Below are 22,769 nucleotides of genomic sequence, written 5' to 3'. Positions count from 1 at the left end.
AAAGATATAAGAATATATAATCGAATATGTTTGTTTTTTCCTTTATGGCATTTGGGTTATATAAGAAAGTCATTTCCCCCTCGATTTTATATAAATATTCTCCTAGAGTCTTTTATACTATTTATACTCTTTTATTTTTTATATTTAAGCTTTAATTCTTCTTGTATTTGTTTGTATATGTGGTTTGAGGGAAGGAATCTAGCATTCCTCTCTTCTAGGTGGATGATCAGTTATTCCAGCACAATTTTTAAAATAAACTTTGATTTTCCCTCTGAATTGAAATGTCACTAATGCTATTTCCCCCAATATATACCTGTATACATTTTGGGATTCTCTGTACTAGTCCACTGGCCTATTAATCTGTTTCTGTTCAAATGCTATACTGTTTTGATTATAGGCATTTCATTTAAACCTTACAACCTGTTAATGCAAGTTTTCTACTCCTTATTTGCTTTTTTCAAAAATATCTTGACTGTTATCAGACATTTGTTTTTCCATTTTGTGCATTTCCCATGGTGACTCCCATGGCAATTTGTGCTGCATTTATGTTCTTTGATAGGATTTTATAGTTTTCCTCATAAAGATTTCCTGAACCTATTTTGTTTATTTATTATTGTTTTTGCCACTGTTTGAATGGAATATATATAATTCTTACCCATTTCCAGCCTAATGTTGGTGGTACAAAGGAAAGCTCTTCTGTTTATATATTTGTTTTACCCAGTCCCCTTACCAACTTGTCTTACTAATTCTAGTTTATAGAGGAGTTCCTTGAAACTTTTAGGTATATTATCAAGTCATCTGCAAATTTAAAGCAGGTTTGTCTTGTCTTTTCTAATATTTATTTAACTTCCTTTATTTCATGGCTTACTGATTATCAGCAGAAATGTCAAAAGTTGAATCATATGAAAAGAGCAGATGTATCTCTCTTGTTCCTGTCTTTAAAGGTCTTGGCATCAGCAGTTTATGGTCATTTGCTGTAGATTTTTGGTAAATAGACTTGTTATATTTAGGTAGTTTCCATGTATTCCTTTTTGCTTAGGATTTTTATTAGGAAAGGTTGCTGAATTTTGTTGGATCTCTTTTTAGCAGCTATGGATATATTCACATAGCTTTTCCACTTTAATTTGTTTATGTAATGAATGATGATGATAGATATTGACCCAATATTGAAATCTTGTAATAATGCTAATTGGTGTTTTTATGACTGGATATGACCTATTGATTTTTTTTTTTTTTTTGTACACGGGCCTCTCACTGCTGTGGCCTCTCCCGTTGCGGAGCACAGGCTCCGGACGTGCAGGCTCAGCAGCCATGGCTCACAGGCCCAGCCTCTCCGCGGCATGTGCGATCCTCCTGGGCCGGGGCACGAACCCGCCTCCCCTGCATCGGCAGGTGGACTCTCAACCACTGCGCCACCAGGGAAGCCCATGATATTTTATTTACAGTTTTTGCATCTATATTTATAGGTGAATTGATCTATAATTTTCTATTTTTATTATCTTTATGAGATTTTGGTAAAAGACTATGTTAGCTTTACAGAATGACTTATGGAACTTCCCATTTTATCACAATCTGGAGAAGTTTCATAGGAATTATTTATTGTTAAAGATTGATTAGATAAAGTGGGTTTTTGTTTTGGGACTTCTTTTGAAGTCATTGATAAGTTCAGGTTGTCTGCTTTTGTTTATGTGCAGTTCAGGAGGTTATATTTTGGTAGAAAAACATCCATTTCCTTTAGATTTTTTAATTTGCCATCATAGTGTGTTACATTTACATTTTTTGGTAATTCTTTTCTTCTATATTTGTAGTTATATTCCCATTTATACTGTTGATTTATGATGTTGAACAGTTTTACTTTTTCTCTTTTGAACTTAATCAGACCAGCCAGGGATTTATATATTCTGGTGGTCCTACCAAGGACCTAGATTTTCTTTATTTTTTTACTATTTATTTTGTTTGTTCCTTCATTCATTTTGGCTTTTATCTGTACTGAAACCTTCTTGACATCTTCTCTGAGTGTTTGGTTGATGGTGATGTGGTCAAGGTGAGGCTATGGCAGGAGACTTCCTGGCTCTAATCTGGGCTCCAGGCTTCACTGCTCTAGGACCTTCATCTGGTTACTTACATCTCTGGGGTTTGGTTTCCTTATCTACTGATTTTTGTCTAGTTCTTCATATAATTCTAGAAGTTTTTGCTTCATACACCTGGTTTATGGCTTTATGACCCATTTTAACGTATTTCATTATATCAGATACCTGCCTTAATCCTGTCGATGCTTCTATCCTTAAAATTGGGTTTGTCTGCTCTTCACATGGCCACACTACTCTTTTTTCTTTGCATCAACCTTATTGAAGTTTCCCCAGCCTTTATTTTCAGTTTTTATTTTGTCTTAGGTGTATTTTTTCTAAACAGTATTGAGTTTAATCCCATCCGAGACTGTGTCTTTTGAAAGAGGAACCCAGCCAATTCACATTTGTGTGGGACCTGTCATATTGGTTTATTCCTCCCATCTTTTTGATTATATGTATTGCTATTTCCTTTTTACTTTTTTCTTATCATTGCTGGTTTCCTAGTTTCTAGAGAACACTGATATTCTATTTTCCATAACTTGTTAGTTCTCTGTGCCTTGGCTGGTCTCAGTTATAAACAGAGTTAATCATTGTATCTACCTTGGAGGTCAGGTGTGCACTTAGCACAGGGCCTGGCACATACTAAGAGCTCAATAAACATTAAACATCAGCTTGCAAAAGGAAATAAATAGTGATCATCTAACCCTTACATGTGTGTAGTGTTCAGTGTTTTTCCCAGCACTTTCTTTTCATGTTTGATCCATACAACACTTTAGTAAGAATTGCAAGAAATATAATCTGTTTACCAGATGCAAGTATTGAGGTTTAGAGATATTCTGTTACTTGTCCAAGAATGGAAAATGTTAAACAGTCCTACTCAGACCAGAACCTGAGCCTTCTTAACTTGGGGATTTTCTCATTTCATGATTCCTGAACTGTACCTCCCAGGTCTTTCATGTAGATCAGTGGTTCTCACACTTTTCTGTAATTGGAATTCCTGGGGGCTTTTTAAAAAATCCTGATGCACAGGCCATACCGTACACTAACTAAATCTGAATCTCTGGGATGGGACCCAAATCAGTAGTTTTAAAAACTCCCCAGATGATTCTAATGTGTACCCAGTGACTTACATTTTCTTGGCTTAAGGTTAAAAGCAGAAATGGTTGACATCTGTGTCTGTGATCTTTTCTCGGGTAACTCCTGCTAATTTGCCAAGATAGGGATAGAGCATGGAAGTGATTATTGCATTCTGCAAAGGAGAAGACAAAGAAAAGACGATGTTGCTTTTCTTCTCCTTTACCCTTTTGGGTAGAATCGGAAGAGAAAATGAAATTACAGTGCAGCCTGAGTCATAAAGACTCCTTGGGCTTCCCCAAAGCAGGTGGTATTTTTTTTTTTTTCAAGTGAATTTCAGACTCAAGGGCCTTGCAGTGTGTGCAGCCAGTGTGTGCAGTGTGTGCAGCCAGTATGTCTGGCTGCCATGATCTCTAACCTGTGACAACACTTTCCTTCTGTGCTGCCAGCAGAAGAGAGGGGGTTAGCGCTGAGGGGTCCAGTGTCAGGAACAATGACTCAGAGGTCAGTGCTTCGACCTTCCCAGGTGTGCAGTGGAGTTGAACTGGCATTTTTTGTTCAGAACATTAGACAAGGGCAGGCACTTAAAGAGTGCTTTGTTGCCATGTGTACACAGCCTGAAAACTCCCTTGCCTGCTGGCATTCGTGGCAGTGACCTTGATGAAGCAGTCATCTTGCTTTTTTCTGTATTTTTGTTCTGCCTCCCCCACTAGCTAGTTGATATTTTTTGATGTAATTGCTGCCTCTGTGGAAGCCACGGCCAGTCGAGGTTCACCACGCCTCTGTGTCAGGCACAGCCTAGTTCTCAGGCTGCCAGAACCTGCCTCTGCTGGCAAACGGGGAATGGCTGAGAAGCCCACGTTGATTTTCCACTGGCAGCGGGCGGGCTGCTCAGTTAGGTTTTGATGGTGTTTGGAAAGGAAAGTCTGAAAGCCCACACCACATGGTCTGGACACTTTTAAAAGAGCAAAAGCAAAGCCAAGTCAGACCTGGCCAAAGCCATTCCTGGCTCTGGCTCATGGGTGCCCTTCTGGAAAACCGCCAAACCTTTGCCTGAATGTTTAATGAGTCGGCCTGTGTTCCTGGTGACTGTCCTGTCAATGTTTGCTTTGTTGCCATGAGAAACAACACTTTGATGCTCGCACACCCGGGAAGGAGAAGGAAAACAGAAATGCCAGGAGAGGCCTAAGCAGGGCCTGAACTAACCACGGTGTTTGTCCCATTCAGCAGTTAGAGGGCTGGGCCGAGGACATGCTGGGCTGTTCTGAGTATAGCAGTAAGTCCACAAGAGCTGAAATTGATTCTGAAACTACACAGTTGGGGAATTATTAATTTTCTTTACAAGTCCCTAATGATTTCAAATCTGGCAGCAAACCTAGAGAGGATCATTTATTACTACTACTACTACTATCATTTTTGGATCAGCTCTGGCTTATGATGTACCTTAAACATTCCTAGTGACTGACCATTCAGATGCCTGTATCTGTGCCCAAGCACAAACATACTGGCTGCACAGTTTGGGAGCTGAAGCAGCCCTTCTCCATCAGAGTGATCTGGTGGGTCTGAGGATTTGCATATATGGGATACTCAGAAAGGGCAGGCTGCAGCAAGTATGGTTGCTCAGCCTTTGCTGGGGCTTCTGAACAGCTGACCAAGGGCTACTGACATTGTGAGCACTAAGGCTTCTGAGGAACATCCTTGCCCAAGGTTAGGCCTAGTGTTTGGTACAAGAGTCTTATTCAAGAATTTTACACTTTCCAGAGCATTTCTACATCTGCACCTTGCACCTTCTCAGCTCCTCATGTCCTCCTCACAGCAGGTGGTACTGTCTCGCAGAGCAGATGTAAGTCTCTGGGGCAGTAGGGCCCCGGCAGGTGAGAGGCAACGTTGGGAGCAGCCTGACTGCCTGTGGTTCGGCCTTTTCACCACCGGCTTGTGTGAAAGGAAGAGCCTTCACCTGCCTTCTGAGAGTTATGAGATCAAACTCAGAATTATTATGGGCCTCTTACATCAGCTCCACTTTTCCTGTGCCCTGAAATTTAGCCAATTATCCTACTGTTTTCTCTAGTTTCCAAATACCAAATCTTTCCCTACTCTCAGGCCCCATTCATACACTTTCTCTATGGAATTGACTCGCCACTGTGATGTTGTCCACATGGTGAGTGCTTCCTAGAACTTGAGAACAGATAGCAAGGGTCACAGGGTAGAACAGCTGAGCAGGTGCACTGTGTAACCATTCAGGTAGGTATTCCTGGTGGCCTGTCCCACTAGATCATCAAACATAATACGAAACAGCAGTTATACAAACCACTTACATTTAGTTTACAATGAGAAAATGATTCATAGAGATGCAGAAATACTAAAACTATTATTTGAACTTATGTGACAAACTAGAAAACACAATAAGGAAAGAATAAGAAAACATTATCAAATGTCATTGGAACTACTGGATATCAGCATAGACAAGTACATTCATAATGATATAAATAAATTCCAGACAGGTAAGAGTTAAGCACTGGAAATTCATCAGAATATACATTCAAACTGCACATTTATTCCAGTTATAGAAGAAAATGATTCCATTTCAAAATTTTAAAGATATATAAAGATGTATAAAGACATATAGTCACAAATAAGATAAATGATATATATATTAAAGTTATTTATAGTAAAATATAATTTTACTATAGTATACTAATGTAGTAAAATATAATTTTTAAAAAGAAAAACATTAGCAGATACTTGATAAAAAAGAATTGACAGAAACTGAAATCCAAAAAACACCATTGACGCAATTATATGTCAGTTGATAATTGAGTTTAATTCAGTCAATGTTTATATACCACCTACTAGTTGCTTGGGACTCAGCAGTGCCCAAGCCAGAGCCACGGCCTTTGCTGTCACATTGCTCACAAATGCCCTTGGGTAAGAAGTTAAGAGAAACGAACAGTTAATTTACACATGAGAAAACACAGATAGTAAATCATGGCATGGAAACATATACAATCTGATTGGCAATTACAGAAATTCAAATTAAAATGACTTGAAAGTACCATCACATACCTATTAAACTCGCAAAAATAAATATAAATGCTGAGTAAGGTACTTGGCAGCGTCAAAGAGAAAGGGACACCAAAGCCTTGCTGCTGGCACTATAAATTGGTTCCGTATGTGTGGAAAGTAATTGGCGTCATGTGACAAAATCTATAAAACTCTTTTCTCCCAGAGAACAGCTCTGAATTTGGTATTTCCTTTCTGAAAGATACCTCTAGGATGTAACTCAAAAGAAAAAAAATGTAATTGCCACAACTGTACTGCTCAAAGCACTGCACTATCTATAAGAGAAACTAGGAGAACAAAACCCAAATGTCCAGCAGCAGGGGGAACTCTACTGGCCATGATTACCTGCAGGGTGGACACCACACAACAGGGACAAGTGTGCCTGTCTCCTCATGCTCATCACAGCACTGCTCCTGGACATCAGCACTACCTCCACACCTCAGCCATACACCACATCCTCAGGAAAGCCTGCCCTAGCCCACAGGCCGGGTCACATCCCCCCTTCCATCTCTTAGAGCTTCCTGCCATTTTATTCAGAGCACTTAACAAAGTTTGGGGTTGGTTGTCTGTTTTGGTGACATTCTTGTCTAATGTCAATTCCCCCATTTGACTGGAAGCTTCGTGAAAGCAGGGATTTGTCCAGCTTTGTTCACCCTGTGTTTGCCCCTCAGTGTAGGGCCTGGAACAGGTTGCTTGGATGGGCGGATGGATGGATGGATAGATGGATGGATGGATGGATGGATGGAAAATGGGTGGGTGGGTGGACAGATGGATGGATAAAATTTTATATATGTAGTAAACTTCCATTTACATAGGACTTCATGACTAACAAAGTACTTTGCCAAATATTCTACTTTAATCTTCTATACAAATCTGTGAGGTAGAAATTTTTGTCTTTATTTAAAAGTTAAGGAAACAAGGTTCTCTCAACAGTAAGTTGAATAGTTTAGTAACTGCAGAGATAGTATTTTTATTTCTTGTTTTTTTCTCTCTCTTGCATATTGCTATTGGCAAAATTCTTGAGTTGGAAGGGAGATTTTTTTGATAAGTTTCCTATTTTTCAAAGGAATGACTGAAATACTACAGGGAAAAAAGCACAATGTTGATTTAAAACAAACCTTGTTTATCTATTTTTAAGAATTTTAGTGAAGAAAAAGTGATAAAATTTATTAATTATGTTTTGGCATTCAGATGATTAAAAGAGGGCCACTTTTCTTTAACAAAATGTGCTGATGGTTTTCCACAAGTTACCACCAACAGTGCTATTTTCTTGGTATAGATCCTCCTCGGTTGCAGAACGGAAAGAACCTTTGAGTTCACTTGTTGATTTCCATTAGAGAAGATTTTGTTAGAGTTTTTGCATCCATGTGTGTACATGCAGTTGGCTAGAATTTTAATGGCTCTTGCAAAGTAATTGGTTTTACTCATAAAATAAAGTGAGTCTTAAGTAACCATGTATTGGTTAGATGTATTGGTTACATGTATTGGATTGAAAAAGAATTATATTGAATTAGGAGCCTTTGGAGAGAGATTCTTTAGTTTCCTTATTTGTCTCATATACATTATTTTGTTTTTTCTCTTATTGTGTCACTTTGAGAATTTTTTATTTTGGAATTAAATTTTGCATTTAAACATCATTATTTGGTTTGTTAGCTCTGGCTGAGGACATCTCCCACGACTTAAACACTGTTTTTCAGCAGTTGTTAGATTGTCATTTTCATTCTTAGGTATTAAGGTACTTTTATTTTTAGTCAATTGATTATCAATTTTATTATTTTCCAACAACTCTAGAATTGGTTTTATTTACCAACTTCCTTGTTTTTACTTCATTTTGTTTTTTCTATTTTTAGTCTAATTTTGTTTTCATTTCCCTGCTTTCTTTTAGCTTTCCATTCTAAGAAGGGCAGAGCTAGTTTGTCATGCTTCACTTTTTCCTTTTCATAACTGTGATCAGAGTTGTTCGTTTTTTCCCCATTACTTGTGATGTTTTTGTTGTTCTAAAAATATATTCTACTGTTGTGAATTGGTTTTCTCTCCTACCCAAGCATTATTTGAAAGGGCATTTTTAATGGCCAAATAATTGGACACCTTTTAATTCTGCTTTCATCATTGGTCTCTACCTTTACTTTGCCTATGTCCAGGCATAAGATATGTAGGTAGCTTGCCCTTTTTCCCCCTTTTTTCCTTTTACTTTTGCTTCTTACACAGAATGTAATCAATTTATGTGCAAGTTCATACTGATTTGAAAACAGAATTCATTCTCCTGTCCCCTAGTATTTGGTCATCTCCCATTCATATTGTAGTGTCCTCCATTCATTTTTTGCATATTTGACCTAGCATATCCTGCTAATATTTTTCTTGAATTTTCATGGGTTTGTTTTTTACAAATTTGTCCTGGGTTGGAACACAAAGATTTAGCATAGTTGTATTTTGGGGGTTGTGGTTAAGTGTCTATTATTATTGAGTCACCTTGGTTATCTCTCCTAATGTCTTTGAAATCGTGTCAGCTATTCCATGGCCATGTGAATGAACATGGTGCCTGGTAGGAAGGAACCAGACAGAACATTAGGCACCTGGATCATGATCCTGGTTCTGTTACCTTCAAACAGGTCACCTCACTGAGGCTCTTTATGTGCAAATTGTGCTTACAGGGTTACTGAGAGGGTCATTTGAAAAAGCTCTGTGCATGCATTGCAAAGAGTCACCAGGAAGGTATTATCATGTGATCACAGCTCAACTTCCGGAAGGTTCCCCTACAGGGTTCAGGTTTGAGTGTGCCCTTGGAGGCAACAGACTGTTCTGTGTTGACTATTTAAATGCCATTGTAGGTTTGCTTGTAAGTTATTTTTATACTTACATTTCTCATTGATCTGCTTCCTTGGTTATGTTTCCCTTTTTGTTTGTTTGTTTGAAATTATATTGGTAGCTAACCACTACTAATTCTGACATTTATAATATTTTTAGCAGGCAGGCTTTTGTCAGAACTGATTTCATTTTTTTCCTCTCACTAAGTCATTTAATTTAATTTAATTTAAATCGTTTAAGTGAGTCATTTAATTTATCTTCCTTCTGAGTTTAGAAGGAAAGCTGTCCTCCCCTTTCTCTTTTCCTCTCCCTTCTCTTACTCCCTTTAGTATTCTCAGGTCATTTTCGAAATTCTCCTTTTACACCAGAGTCCTCCCAGGCTTTTCCCTAAGTTAATGACTGGTTTTACTGTCCTTTTCCCACCTTTTTATTATGTTTCTAATCTGCTTATATTAAGAGATCCTTCTGGCTTTCAAGAATCTCTGCTTCTTTCATTTCCTTTCTTAATCTGTGGGCTTCTGTTGATGGAATGTTCCAGCTTCTCAGGTCTTGACTTCTCCAATTGTCATTTGACTTGTTACCATCTGTATCAGTGCCACCATAACAAAGTACCAAACACTAGTTGGCTTAAAATAACTGGAATGTAGGGCTTCCCTGGTGGCGCAGTGGTTGAGAGTCCACCTGCCGATGCAGGGGACACAGATTTGTGCCCCGGTCTGGGAAGATCCCACATGCCGCAGAGCGGCTAGGCCCGTGAGCCATGGCCTCTGAGCCTGCGTGTCCGGAGCCTGTGCTCCGCAACAGGAGAGGCCACAACAGTGAGAGGCCCGTATAACACAAAAAAATAATAATAATAAATAATAATAATAATAAACGGAATGTATTGTCTCAAGTTCTGGAGGCTGGAGTCTGACGTCAGGGTGTTGGCAGGGCCGTGCTCCCTGTCACAGCTCCAGTGGAGGACCCCTCCCTGTGGCTTCCAAGTGTCTGATGGTTGCTGGCAGTCCTCAGTGTTCCTTGGCTTGTAGACCCATCACTCCAGCCACATGCCATCCTCCCCGTGTCTTCTCATCATCTTCCCTCTGTACATGTCTGCCTCTGTGTCTAATCTCCCCTTTCCATAAGGACACCAGTCATACTGGATGAGGGCCCACCCTAATGACCTCATTTTAACTTGATTACCTCTATAAAGACCCTGTTTCCAAATAAGCTCAAATAAGCTTTTTCTCAGGTACTAGGGATTCAACATATCTTTTTCAGGGACACAGTTCAGCCCATGACACCATCCTTATGGCTGTCACTCCATTACCCTTGACCTGGTTCGCCCACCGTGGCGACCTCACGTGCATAGGCAGATGGCCAGTCAAGGTCCAGGCTCCTTCTCATCCTTTCACTTTCAATGCCCCCTCCCTCCTGAGAACCTGTCCCTGCCAGGGTGCAGGGACTTGAGCAGTAGGCATTTGGAAGCCTTGCATGGAGGGTTCTCCAGGGCCGAGGATGTGGGGCATAGTCCTTGTTTGCCATGGCCCTCATCTGCACAGGGACACTGGGCCAGAGTTGCTGTCTCCAGCGTGCTGATCCCCTGTCCAGCTGACTCCACCTCACTTAGAGCCTCCTCTGACAGTCTGGGCTCCCGAAAGACACTTGTAGGCTTGAAATTTACCCCAACTTGTTGGCATTCATGCACAGATCCCCTTCTGTACCGTCACTGACATCACTCAGGTGGCCTGGGATATGTCTTCAAATTCTGCAACTGGCTCTGCTGCTCTGAGCACCTTCATTTTTAGAGTTTCTTTTGGCTTGTTCTTCAGACCTTTTAGTGCGTCTGTTCCTTTCAGATCAGACCTGTTGGTTTTGCACTCCTCCGGCTGTCCGGTGCCCTGACTGTTCCTTCACATGTCTGAAGGTGAAGGTGGCCCTTGTCTTCCTGTCTGGTTCAACAAGGAACCACCACCCAGGAATCAGCTTACCCACAAAAAGAAAGTTTGGGGTTTTATGTAGGCCAAGGGTTCATGAATACATTTTAGAACATTCTGTGTATTTCTCCCCCGATTTAACATGTGTGTCTTGACTGGAAAGACTAATTCTACTGACTGCCTTTTTTGTGTCATGCTGTGCTGTCATTGAGCTCTTGTCTGTTCCCTCAAGGGACAGTGAGATGGGAACACAGGGAGAAGAGATGCAGATTCTGCTTTGTGTGCTCAGTAGAGACCTAGTAAGGAGGCAGTGTTGGAACTTACTCTTGTGAGTTCTCAAAATTGCAGAGGCACACCCCGCCCCAGCATTGGGACAGAGAACGCTTCTCTGTGTCTGCTCAGGGCCCAGTTGCCAGCCCCACAGCTCTCAAGGTTAAAGTCAGCCTAAAAACATTGTCGATTTCAGCCCTTCATGAACAATTACATTCTTCAACCATAAGGGTTGTACTGACATAAAAGCATGAGAGATGTCATTGTAGTCCACTGGCTCATTCACTGTTATTTTTGGAAGCTTCAGGCAGCATTATATAAAGGCAGGTAATTGCCCTCCTGGAACACAGCTTCCATCATAGGACAAGGAGACCTTCTTATGCAGAGGTAACCCCAAACATCACTTTGTGTAATGAGCCAAGTGCCCTAGTCCTTCTTGAACTGGTCCTGGTCACCACCACTGCCTTGGAAAGCAAGTTTCTTAAGTCATCATACAGTGTCTTCTGGGAGAGCAGTACTTCCTTCTGTTTGGCCCAAAACTGAAAGGGCTCATGCTTAAGGACCAACATGAGCATATTCTCTGTTTCCTCCGGAGAGATGTGCCTTAACCATGGCATTGTTGAATTTTGGGGATCTCCGCAGCCAGCTGTCTTTGATTTTGCAGTTCAGCGTGCATGGATTTAATTATACAATTGCTGGCTTCTCCCCCTCAGAACCTGGTTTATTGTGATCCTGCCCGGACTAAACATAAATAAGTAATGAGGGCTTGCCCAGCTACATTTCCATGTCAGGTGTACTGTGCATCCTTTCTCCTTCCTTCTTCCTCTCTGCCACTTTGGAAACACTTGTGCACCCTATAATGTTTGTGCACCAAAAGGAAAGTAACTTGTATAAGTGAAAGTTTTCAGACTAACACAAGACCAAGTAGAAATCCTACATGTTTTTCCAACCACCATCCCTCCCAGAAGTCTCTTCACAAGCATGTCTGAATTCTGAGTGTGTCATCATGTTTTCTGACTTCTTGCTTTTTACTACCTCTCCCTGGGCTTGAGTTTCACAAATGTCAACACTGCAGAAACTCTGGTGGGTGTAAGAGCTAGAAGGAGCTCAGTTTTAGGAACTGGCAGCATCTGCTTCCTCCTCTTCCTCATGTCTAGAGAATTCAGTGCCACACACAGCCACTCTCTTGTTATTGATGATTTACTTCTGATAAATAGTGTCTCCCAAAGAAGCACAGGAGGCTTCCCTGCGGGTGTTCTTTCCTGGCTTTCTGGTCAACATCACACACTCTTAGTCCTTGAAAGGTGACTGGATGCTCGTTCAATACACACACAGCTCTTCCCTTCGAGACATCAACTCCCTGAGCCTGTTCCATCTGCAGCATCCATATCTTCAACCCCAGTGCCTGACAGGCTGGCCTGCACTTGGCAGTGCTCAAGTAAACACTGCTGACTGTGAGGCAAGATGGCATCCTTGTTACCTAACTGGGGGCTGTAATGCAGACACTTACTGGGGGTGAAGAAGGTGGTTCTAGCCCCAGGGCTTTCAGGATTAGTAGGATTTAGATAGGAGGGAAAAGGGCTGTGAACTCCAGGGGAGAGAAAGCAGAGCAGGGAGCACCCTTTCCCCTTTGTCGTGGTGGCAGGACAGAGTGTAAAGGCGGAGGCCAGCCCACCTGCAGAATCTGGGATACCTGAGTGACCTCATGACACCCATGATCAAAAGGAGACCAGCTCTCTGGTGAAAACTTGCAAAACTCTCTTAGCTCCAGTCCCACCAGCCTGTGTCTCCTGCAGCCCCAGAGCACCCTGGCAGCCCTTTGGCACATTGGCCAGTCAGGTACTGACAGTAAGTTCACTGTCAGGCCCCCACAGCCTTCCTATGGATTCCAGTCCACTTTCTGAGCCCTATGGTTCATTTATGAACAGGCAGTTTCTGTATTTTAGTTGGCAATTTCCCCCTGGTCTTGAATCCTCTGCTCTAGGAGCAGGCCCATTTCCCAGTTCCTTCTACCTAGAACAAATTATTAATCCCACCAGCCATCTGCAGAGGTCATGGAGGAGACAGTGAGACAGAAATTTGAGAAGTAATTGGGGCAGATTGTGGAGGTGTGGGCCTGTCTGGGGAGGGAGTTCAGGTGTTCTGCAGCAGGTGGGCTGGGGTGCAGGAAGGCTGAGGGGTTTGAGTAGACCTTGTTTCTGGTTAGAGGTGTTAATAGATGGATTGCTGGTCCCAGTGGCTTGATTCTTTTCAGCACACAAACATTTATTGAGTGCCTGCTGCATGCTAGGCACGGTGCTGAGCTTCACACGCAGTCAGACAAGGTGCAGCACTGGAGATGCATGCAGTCCGGGTTCTGGATGGCCACACTACCTGCTGAGGCAGTGGAGACAGAGATCACCCTTGGGCTTACTTAGTGCAGCACGGAATCCGCAGGCAGGTTCCTATAAGGGGAGTTGAGCCTGATAGCACCTGTGAAAGTACCCATCTCCACCTTGACTGGCCCAAGGCCCCACATGGGGTTAGTTAAGCAAACACAGGGCTCCAGTCCCCTGAGGCTGAGCCTCTGCTCTTTATGCAGTTCTAGGCTGCAGCTCCAGGGTCAGAGGACAAGAAGGAAATGCAGGAGGAAGATTGCCATTGTCAGGACAGAACATCTTAGCTGATCCTCCAAAGATGTGGTGCAACTAGTTTATGTCACAATAACAACCTGAATCTTTCCTGTTGTTCTATCTATTTTTGATGGCCCTTAGAGAGTTTTACTTATAGACACCTAAGGTTTGTTATTTAAAACCAAAACCAACCTCCTTTTCATCTTGCATTTGACTGCCATTTCAGTTCAGGTCCAAACTATTTGATATTGAATGACCAGAATGGCCACACAGGGTGAGTAGAGAAAGTCAGACTGCAATCTGGACACCTTGGATTTATGTCCAGCTGTCTGACTCTGGACCTGGGGCCTGGATGTATCTTTGAGAACCCAGGAAAGGGAGGCAGCCAGACCCTTAGAGGGCCTTCTTTGACTTGGCATTGCAAAGACTGGCATGGCTCCTAGATTGGCTGTCATGATTACTCCAAGGCTCTCTGTGGGAAGCCATTGTCCTTCTCAAGAGTATAAGCCAGAAAGAATCCTGGGTCCAGAAGTGACCTAGATATCATCTGGTCCAAGCTACTCATTTAACAGATTAAAACCAACAATAATAAGGTGAAGGGTGACACAACTATGAATTTTTATGGAAAGATTGGGAAGAAGCCGATGTGACTGGATTCAAGTTGGAGGCATCAGAATGCACTCATGTTAAATATAGGGTTGTGTTGGATCAATGGGCCAAGAATCAGTGACAACCCAATAGCAACGAGCATACCCAACACCTAGATCTTGGTTTCTAAATACCATTTTCTGTTAAAGGGAATCAGGGCTGGTACTTGGAAAGGACCAGAGGAAACTTGAACATCTTATTTTTATCAGAAAGTAAGGGAGTACCCAAAACTGATAGGGATATGTCAGAGGAACACAGGAGTCCCCTTGATGGGACTCCCAGTGGTCAAACTGGGGACTACCTGAGCATTGAAAGAAATAATGATAATAATGAATTATAATACTTTGAATTTTAAAAGGATCTGTGAGTCCATAGTAATATTTAAACTGGTGGGGAGGGACATACTTCTGTACAGAAGAATGACAGGTAAGAAATGTAGACAGAGGGCTTCCCTGGTGGCGCAGTGGTTGAGAATCCGCCTGCCGATGCAGGGGACACGGGTTCGTGCCCCGGTCCGGGAAGATCCCACGTGCCGCGGAGCGGCTGGGCCCGTGAGCCATGGCCGCTGAGCCTGCGCGTCCGGAGCCTGTGCTCCGCAACGGGAGAGGCCACAACAGTGAGAGGCCCGCATATCACAAAAAAAAAAAAAAGAAAAAAAAGAAAGAAATGTAGACGGAATGGTAGTTTTAGAAAAATTAGCACCTTGTAACCACCAATGTACTGAGTCAGGCCCTGATCAACAATGGATGCTGAAATCACTGGGCAAACTGATGTAGGAACATAAAATATTCACAGATAGTCTCAGAATATCACCCCACAGATTGCTGATTAATCACAAAGAGTAAAATGGAACTTAACCAAGGGATCAAACCGTTAGTGAAATAACCTGACATCAGGTGCCCTCTGGTGGAGTTCAATTGGTAGGACTCAACATAGTCTGAGATTTTTGCCAAAAATGCTTAACTTGAATCTAAACATTAGGACTCAGTAAATTCAGAATACGGAATATTCTAGAAGACAACTAGAGTGACTTGAAAACTTACATTGCCAAAGTTGGAAAAGACATTAAAAGGCATGAGGATTCTTCTAGATTAAAGAAAATAGACACATGTCAACTAAATGCAATGTGTGATTCTTGATGGGATCCTGGATCAAGATACAAAATAGTTATAAAAGACATTTCTGGGGTATTTGGGAATATTTGAACATGGATTATGGATTTGATAATGTATCGATTTCATTTATTGAAAATGATAAATATATGGTTGTCACGTAGGAAAATATTCTTGTTCTTCAGAGATACATGTTGGTGTAAAGTGCCATGATAGCTGTAATTTACTTTCAAATGACTCAGCAGATAAATGAAAAGTGTGTGTGCTTGTATGTGTGTGTAGAGAAAAAGAAGAGAGAGCAGATGTGGCAACATATTAACAATTGGTGAGTCTACAGTGCAGGGTGTATGAATGGGTAATCATGTGTCCTAGTTCAACTTCTCTACAGTTCTGATATTTTCAAAATAAAAAATTATGGGGGAAAACAAAAATGACATCAAAAACAGGCCTACACGTCAAGTCTAAAAAAAAAACCCAAAAAACAAAACAAAACAAAAAACTGAGACTAAAGCTCCATTCTCTTGACCCCAAATCCAGTATACCATCGACTGTCTCTCTTCATCCAGGTGAATGGAGAGAGAGACAGGCATACAGAGACAGAGCCTCTCATCTACTTGGTTCGAAGACCAGAGCTTTGAGAGGGTGTAGTAGACCCAGCCTTTCCAATCCTGGCAAGTTAGCTAAGGGGGCGACAAAGATAAGGCACATATTGCCACCTTGTGGCTAGATAAGCAAGTCTGTCTGCTGTTGCCAATTTTGAAAGCAAACTTACCCCATGTTTCTGGTGTCTTTCCCAGTTGTTACATTTTCCCATTAGTGAAGAACTAATTTTTGTTTCTCTAATTTTATGATACGGATTTCCAGCTGCTTTAGAGAAACAAGCCAAAAAGCCGATTTCCTTTCCCCAGAAACCTCATTGAGCCCCAAATTCTTTGATGATCAAGAAGAAAGAGAAAAGCCCTGCTCATACACATTTAACCAGATCTCTTTTACCACCATATGCCAGCAAACTGCTGGCCTTTCTGACCCAATAAAATGAGAAAAGCAAAGGAGATTTATTCAGAGCTTTTGAGTCAGCCACTGTCACTTGCATTTTGTCAAAGAAGTGGGGAAGCTTTATCGTGGATAAAGGGAAGGCTTCAGGTGTGCCCTGACTAGAGGCTGTTGATGGGGAAGCTGGAGGCAGCTAACTAGAAGTGGGGGCGTCCTACGTGATGGGTTAGGGGACATATTTGCCTTTCCCTGGTTAGTCTAAGTTGGAAGCAGGGACAAAATTAGGGAAGCTGTCACTTATCAATCAAGTCCTAGACATTTGGGGCCAATTGTTACAGAAGTTATTGCTTAGCTTCCTGGATTGTTACTAGACATTGCAGTATGGCTTCTGGCAAGTTTGGCTTCCTGGACTCTTTATTATAGATAAGGGGGTTAGTTTCCTGGTAGGTTGCTGCAGGTTGTGGGTCTAAGTTCTCTTTTTTATATATGGTCTGGCCATTGTCTGTATATTCAGTCTTTCACTCTGGAAGCAGCTCATCCACAAAGCACCCAGCGTGGTGTAAGCAGCTGCAGGCAGCAACTGCTCTAATCACAGGGAAGAGTGCCGTGAAGGGAAGTGAGAAGACCCAGGTTTGGGTCTAAGCCTTCTTCTGCAGTCTGGGGAGGCTGCTCCAAGCTTGGGTGGGCTCCTCTGTACAGAGCAGGGGCCATTCCTGTTGTGTTTCCCCCCTGAGGGTGATAGCCCTCTAAGAGGTGATGCTAAGCCCACATGCTCCCTCTAGAGGCTAGAGAGTGAGTAGCTATAGCTGTGCAGAGATTATTTTCGGGTTGCAGGTGCAGGAGGGCATAGGTACCTTCTCAGGGCCGACATGGTCCCAACCTCTCGGGACTCTGCTGAGATGAACAGACAGATTCACACTTGAATAAATCATTGCTTTATTTCAAGTCTTCATGAGCCCTGGGCTCATTGCTGGTGTTTGCTCTCCCCCTTTCTCCAATACCCAGGCTCTTCGTGTGAAATGGTCCCACCTCAAGCTGCCCTGGGTGGATCTGGACTGGCTCATTGACATCTCCTGCCAGATCACGGAGCTGGACCTTTCTGCCAACTGCCTGGCATCCCTCCCCTCCATCATCCCCTGGGGACTCATCAACCTCCGGAAGCTGAACCTCTCAGACAACCACCTGGGGGAGCTGCCCAGCGTGAAGTCATCAGACGAAATCATCTGTTCCAGGTGGGCTCCTGCCCTGCAGCCCCTGGGGTGAGCCCTGGCCATCTAAGCCCCGGCTGCCTCCACCACCCTCCTGCACAGTCCTCTTCCTGCAGTCTTGCTCCCTGATTGTAGTTGTTGCTTTTGAAAACAGATGTTCAGCTAAAATAAGAGAAGGAAGTTCTGCCTGCTCTTATGCAAGCTCTTGGGGACAAGGTCCCACCTCCTTTCCACATGAATGCAGAAAGATCTGTCCAGTAGGGTGGCTTGTCTGGCCCATGTTTCCACTACTCGCTGGCAGCCACGCAGGCCTGCTTGCCCGAGGTGCCCAGTCTTGTTCCTGCACACAGGAGTCAGAGGAAAGGGGCTGGTGGAAACAGTGGGGCCCAGACAACCCAGCTTTTGGTCCACCTCCCAAGGAAAGTGGGCAGGGCCTCAGAGAAACAGTTAACTTCACAGGACTCTGGCAGCAGCCTGATGGTGTAGGCAGCTCCTGTCTCCTTTTCTGGGAGGCCTTGGGAAAAGGCCCAACCCTCCTGCTGAGGCTGCATGAGGAGGGGAAGGACCTTACCTTCACTGATGTATTGATGATCATACCTGCAAGTCCTCATTCCATATGGGATTTGAGCTGATTTCAAAAGCTAAGGCTCTAAGTTAAGTAAAAAGAATGTTGGAAAGAGCTTAGGGTCAGCAGTAACTCATGGGAAAGAAGCCTGCACAAAAAATTAAACAAGTGCCACGGAGTGGGGGTCTTTAACCAGGACAGACTTGAGGGTTGAAAAGGTTAAAAGCACTGCTCTCTGGACTTCCAGTAGATTCCAGGGCACCAGCTTGTTCTGTTATCACATATGTGAGAAAGGTTCCATCCCTATTGGTCAATGAGACCAGGATCCACCAAAGAGAGATTTGGTTTTCTTTGTCTACACATGACGTAGTGACAGTAATGCAATGAATAAAAATCATATTGCAGTACGCGGGCCTCTCACTGCTGTGGCCTCTCCCGTTGTGGAGCACAGGCTCCGGACGCACAGGCTCAATGGCCATGGCTCACGGGCCCAGCCACTCAGCGGCATGTGGGATCTTCCCGGACCGGGGCACGAACCCGCGTCCCCTGCATTGGCAGGCGGACTCTCAACCACTGCACCACCAGGGAAGCCCTCAATGCACATTCTTTATCCTTGTGCAAGGAGAAAAAGAAACATGTTTACAGAGAAATATGTACCCATGATGCTTTACCTCTTTCTTCTGATGCCTTGACTTCCTTCTCCCCCAACTACAGGCTACTCGAAATTGATATTTCCAGCAACAAGTTGTCCCACCTCCCACCAGGATTCCTGCATCTCTCAAAACTTCAAAAACTGACAGCTTCAAAAAATTATTTGGAAAAATTGTTTGAAGAAGAAAATGGTATGTCTTAGCATCAGTAACCTGACTTACTTTGTCATTTTCTTCTTGACTGAGCTGTTTTTACAATTCATCCTCTTTTATTTTCCCCTAGCCACGAACTGGATTGGTTTGCGGAAGCTACAGGAACTCGATATTTCTGACAATAAATTGACAGAACTCCCTGCGCTTTTCCTTCATTCTTTCAAGTCACTCAATTGTCTGAATGTCTCCAGAAATAACGTGAAGGTGTTTCCAAATGCCTGGGCCTGCCCTTTGGTTAGTAACTTGCCGAAGATCATGAAAGGAGCTGTCAGTCCACATCCATGCCAGCCTCACAGAGCTGTGGGTGTGGTGCACACCGCATCTGCTTGGCGGCCACACAGTGGTGTCCTGTGTTATAGACAAGCATGTTACTCAGCATCCAGCAGCTGAGGGTCTCAGGCAGGTAACTCACCTGAGAGCCAGTGCACCTGGCTCTGGGTTTGAGATTCGCACCGTAACACCCACAGGACTTTCCACAGCTACAGCCTGAATCTGGCCCAGGATGAGTTCTGTCCAAAAGGTGGGATCGTTCCTTTAGGACAGCTGTAAAATAAGAATAAAGAAGAGAAGACTAGTCTGCATCCGTAGTGCTGCCCATTAAATCGTGGTTTTGTCTCTTGGGAAGTTTTCTTGTTAAAACAGATGGAACAGCATAAAGAATATTTGTGTTTTATTGCTGTTTTCAATAGCAAATATGGAAATTCTCCATCTCTAACATTCACATTTCTAGTTTAAGCATATTTGTGGGGGACATGGGCTCCTCTTCAGAGCACTGTCCTGAATTGTCCCATTATTTCCAGCGAAAGTGGGCCAGATGTTCTTGAGGGAAGGGAAAGGACCATGAGCCACCTTGGTCTCCCCAAGAAACCATTCCCATCCCTTCCTTGAAGCAAGGACAGGAAAATGGGGCAAGGATAGTCTCTAGCCTCTTAATTAGCTGAATTGTATTTATTACAGAGCCTTATTTTAATGGTCTTGTTTTTAACATTAAATTTGGAAACAGTCTTTATCATAGACACTGCGGCATTTAAAAAGCTAATTAATTCTCTTTCTCATCAAATTCCTAGAAATGCTGTAAAGCATCCAAAAATGCCTTGGAGTCTCTACCAGACAAAATGGCTGTGTTTTGGAAGAACCACCTTAAGGATGTAGACTTCTCAGAAAACACACTCAAAGAAGTTCCCCTGGGACTTTTCCAGCTTGATGTAAGTCTAATAGCACCTTATTTCTCATTTTCAGCTTTTGTAAGAAAAATCACTCCACATTGCAGTGAAACCTGTGTGCTTCTTCCCAGCTTTCAAGACAAAAATGTTGAAAGAAAAATTTAACTGTCCAAGTCACGCATGGTTGTCTGCAAAAAGACTGAGAGGAAATGTACAAAATGAAACAGCTCTGGGAGGGTGGCGGAATGATGAATTTTTATCCTCCAGAATTTTCTTCAGTGTTGACAGTTGAAGGCACAGCCCAGCAGCCCCTAGGACTGATCTCTGGCTCTGTTCCTTCCCGGCTCCAGGGTGAGCCCACCAGGCCTTCTGCTGTGTGAAGCCCTGAGCACGGCAGGGCGGGGCCTTCTTGTCCCTGTCTCCCTCTCCAGAAGTGTGTATGTGCACGTGTGTGTCCCAGCATGGGGCTGCCTTCTACCTTTAGATTGTTCACACATCTGTCTGTCTTTCCCACTCCATTGGGAACCTTTGAAAACAGAGCATGGATCCTATTCACCACTTGGTGCCCAGGGCCAGCCCCAAGTGGGAAATTCTGCATTACTCTGAAGGCCTCAGTGTCAAGCCAGCAGAGGGGGCAAGACTGGGGCAGGTGACCTTCGGTGTCACTGATGCCACCTGACCCCTGTCCAGGACATCACTTGGGCCAGCCCAAGGAGGCATCATGCTGTGCCCACCACCCTCCTGTGGTAACACAGTGGCCTCCAGGACCTTCAGACTCATTCACTATTCCCAGGACAGGTCCACAAATAATTGTCACTCTTAAGAAACCTCAATTCTGAGAAGTACTTAGATTCCGTTCTTTCTTGAATAATTGCCTCCCATTGACCTGAAGGGAAGGATCTTCTATTAATTATCCCATCTGCTCTGTTTGCTATAATTTTATGAGTTTTAAGACACTGTGAAGCCCCACACTGTTGGAATCTTTGTGACAGTGAATCAGTTATAATCATTTGGTTTCCCTTTGCCAGGGAACTGACTTTCCCTTCATGTCTTCTGCCCCTTTGATATTTGACATCGCCTTTGCTTCTCTCTCCCTCTGTCCCAGGCCCTCATGTTCTTGAAGTTACAGGGAAATCAGCTGGTGGCACTGCCACCTCAAGAGAAGTGGACCTGCAGACAACTCAAAACCCTGGATCTCTCCAGAAATCAATTTGGCAGGTAAGCAGGGGTCTCTGTCCCCAGCAAGTTCTCAAATGTGTGTGTAACCCCAGTCAACATACCCATGGGATGGTGTCTCTACCAGCTTGCTGAACAGCCATGACAAAGTGCCATAGACATTTATTTCTCACAGTTCTGGAGGCTGGAAGTCTGAGATGGAGTGGCCGTGGGGTTGGTGTCTTCTGAGGCCTCTCTCCTTGGCATGGGGACAGATGCCTTCTCCCTGTGTCCTCACACGGTCTCCCTCTGTGCCTGTCTGTGTCCTGATCTCCTCTTCTTATAAGGACACTTGTCAGATTGGATCAGGGCCCATTCTCATGACCTCATTTTAACTTGATCACCTCTTTAAAGGCCTATCTGCAGATACAGTCACATTCTGAGGTGCTGAGGGTTAGGACTTCAACATATGAATGGGGGGGACACAATTCAGCCCAAAACAGTGGCATCCCATTTCTAATTTTTAAAGGATCCTGGAGAATCTCCTCATTTTAGCCTCACCTATCATTCTGTTCAAAAGTTTTTGCCAGTCACTAACCAATGTGTATAGCGATTGAATAAAAAGTACCCTCCAAGGTCTTCTAATAAAAGAGGAAAATCTGGGGATGAGCCCTGCTGGTCCTTGGGGCGCTGAAGACCAGCCTTCCTGGTTCACTTGCTGAAGGCCACTTCTGCGACATCTCAGTGGAACTTATACTCCTAAGAGAACTCCCTCAGTGAACAGCGTGAAGTAACAGCCACTGATATGGGCATTCCTGCCAGGCACAGAAACGCTAGCACCTGCCTGAGATGGAAAAGCTCAGGAGTGGAAACCACCAGTCCTGCTAGCTTGTTTTTTTCCTGAAAAGACTTCTGAGCACAACTGGTGCTGTCCATGCTTACACGTCAGCCACAGAGGCCCAAACACCCTGCCGACGGAATTTTATCCCTTCTCTATGTGTGGCATTGTACAGTCACAGCCAAAATAGAAATGTTTTTGCCATGCTTTCCTCAAATTTTGACTTTTTTTTCCCTACAGAAATGAAGATGTACTTAAAACAAAGCGAATTTCCTTTTTCACCACCAGAGGCCGCCAGCGTTCCGGGACAGAGGCAGGTGTGTGTGTTGCTGCTGGGAGATGAGACAACTGGGTCGGACCCTGTCCCTGCTCCCCTACAGGGGGATAGCCCTCCTGTTGGGCTTTCCCCTGCAGTGCC

At 43.4% G+C, this 22,769-nt stretch overlaps 1 protein-coding gene across 10 annotated transcripts in view; it reads left to right on the top strand.

Moving 5' to 3' along the window:
• Positions 1 to 22,769, top strand: part of LRRK1 (leucine rich repeat kinase 1) — a 134,445-nt gene that overhangs the window by 49,016 nt on the left and 62,660 nt on the right. For all 10 annotated transcript variants that reach the window (XM_067029481.1, XM_067029479.1, XM_067029480.1 and 7 more), the window contains 6 exons: positions 17,565 to 17,791; positions 19,047 to 19,174; positions 19,266 to 19,429; positions 20,263 to 20,400; positions 21,464 to 21,576; positions 22,592 to 22,668. In XM_067029481.1, the coding sequence (XP_066885582.1) occupies positions 17,565 to 17,791; positions 19,047 to 19,174; positions 19,266 to 19,429; positions 20,263 to 20,400; positions 21,464 to 21,576; positions 22,592 to 22,668 (847 nt within the window). The remainder of the gene's footprint in view (positions 1 to 17,564; positions 17,792 to 19,046; positions 19,175 to 19,265; positions 19,430 to 20,262; positions 20,401 to 21,463; positions 21,577 to 22,591; positions 22,669 to 22,769) is intronic.

This window comes from Kogia breviceps, chromosome 3 (genome assembly GCF_026419965.1).
Source record: "Kogia breviceps isolate mKogBre1 chromosome 3, mKogBre1 haplotype 1, whole genome shotgun sequence".
Taxonomy (NCBI): Eukaryota; Metazoa; Chordata; class Mammalia; order Artiodactyla; family Physeteridae; genus Kogia; species Kogia breviceps.
Note: the sequence above shows the minus strand (reverse complement) of the source record. Positions and strands in the feature narration are given on the sequence as shown.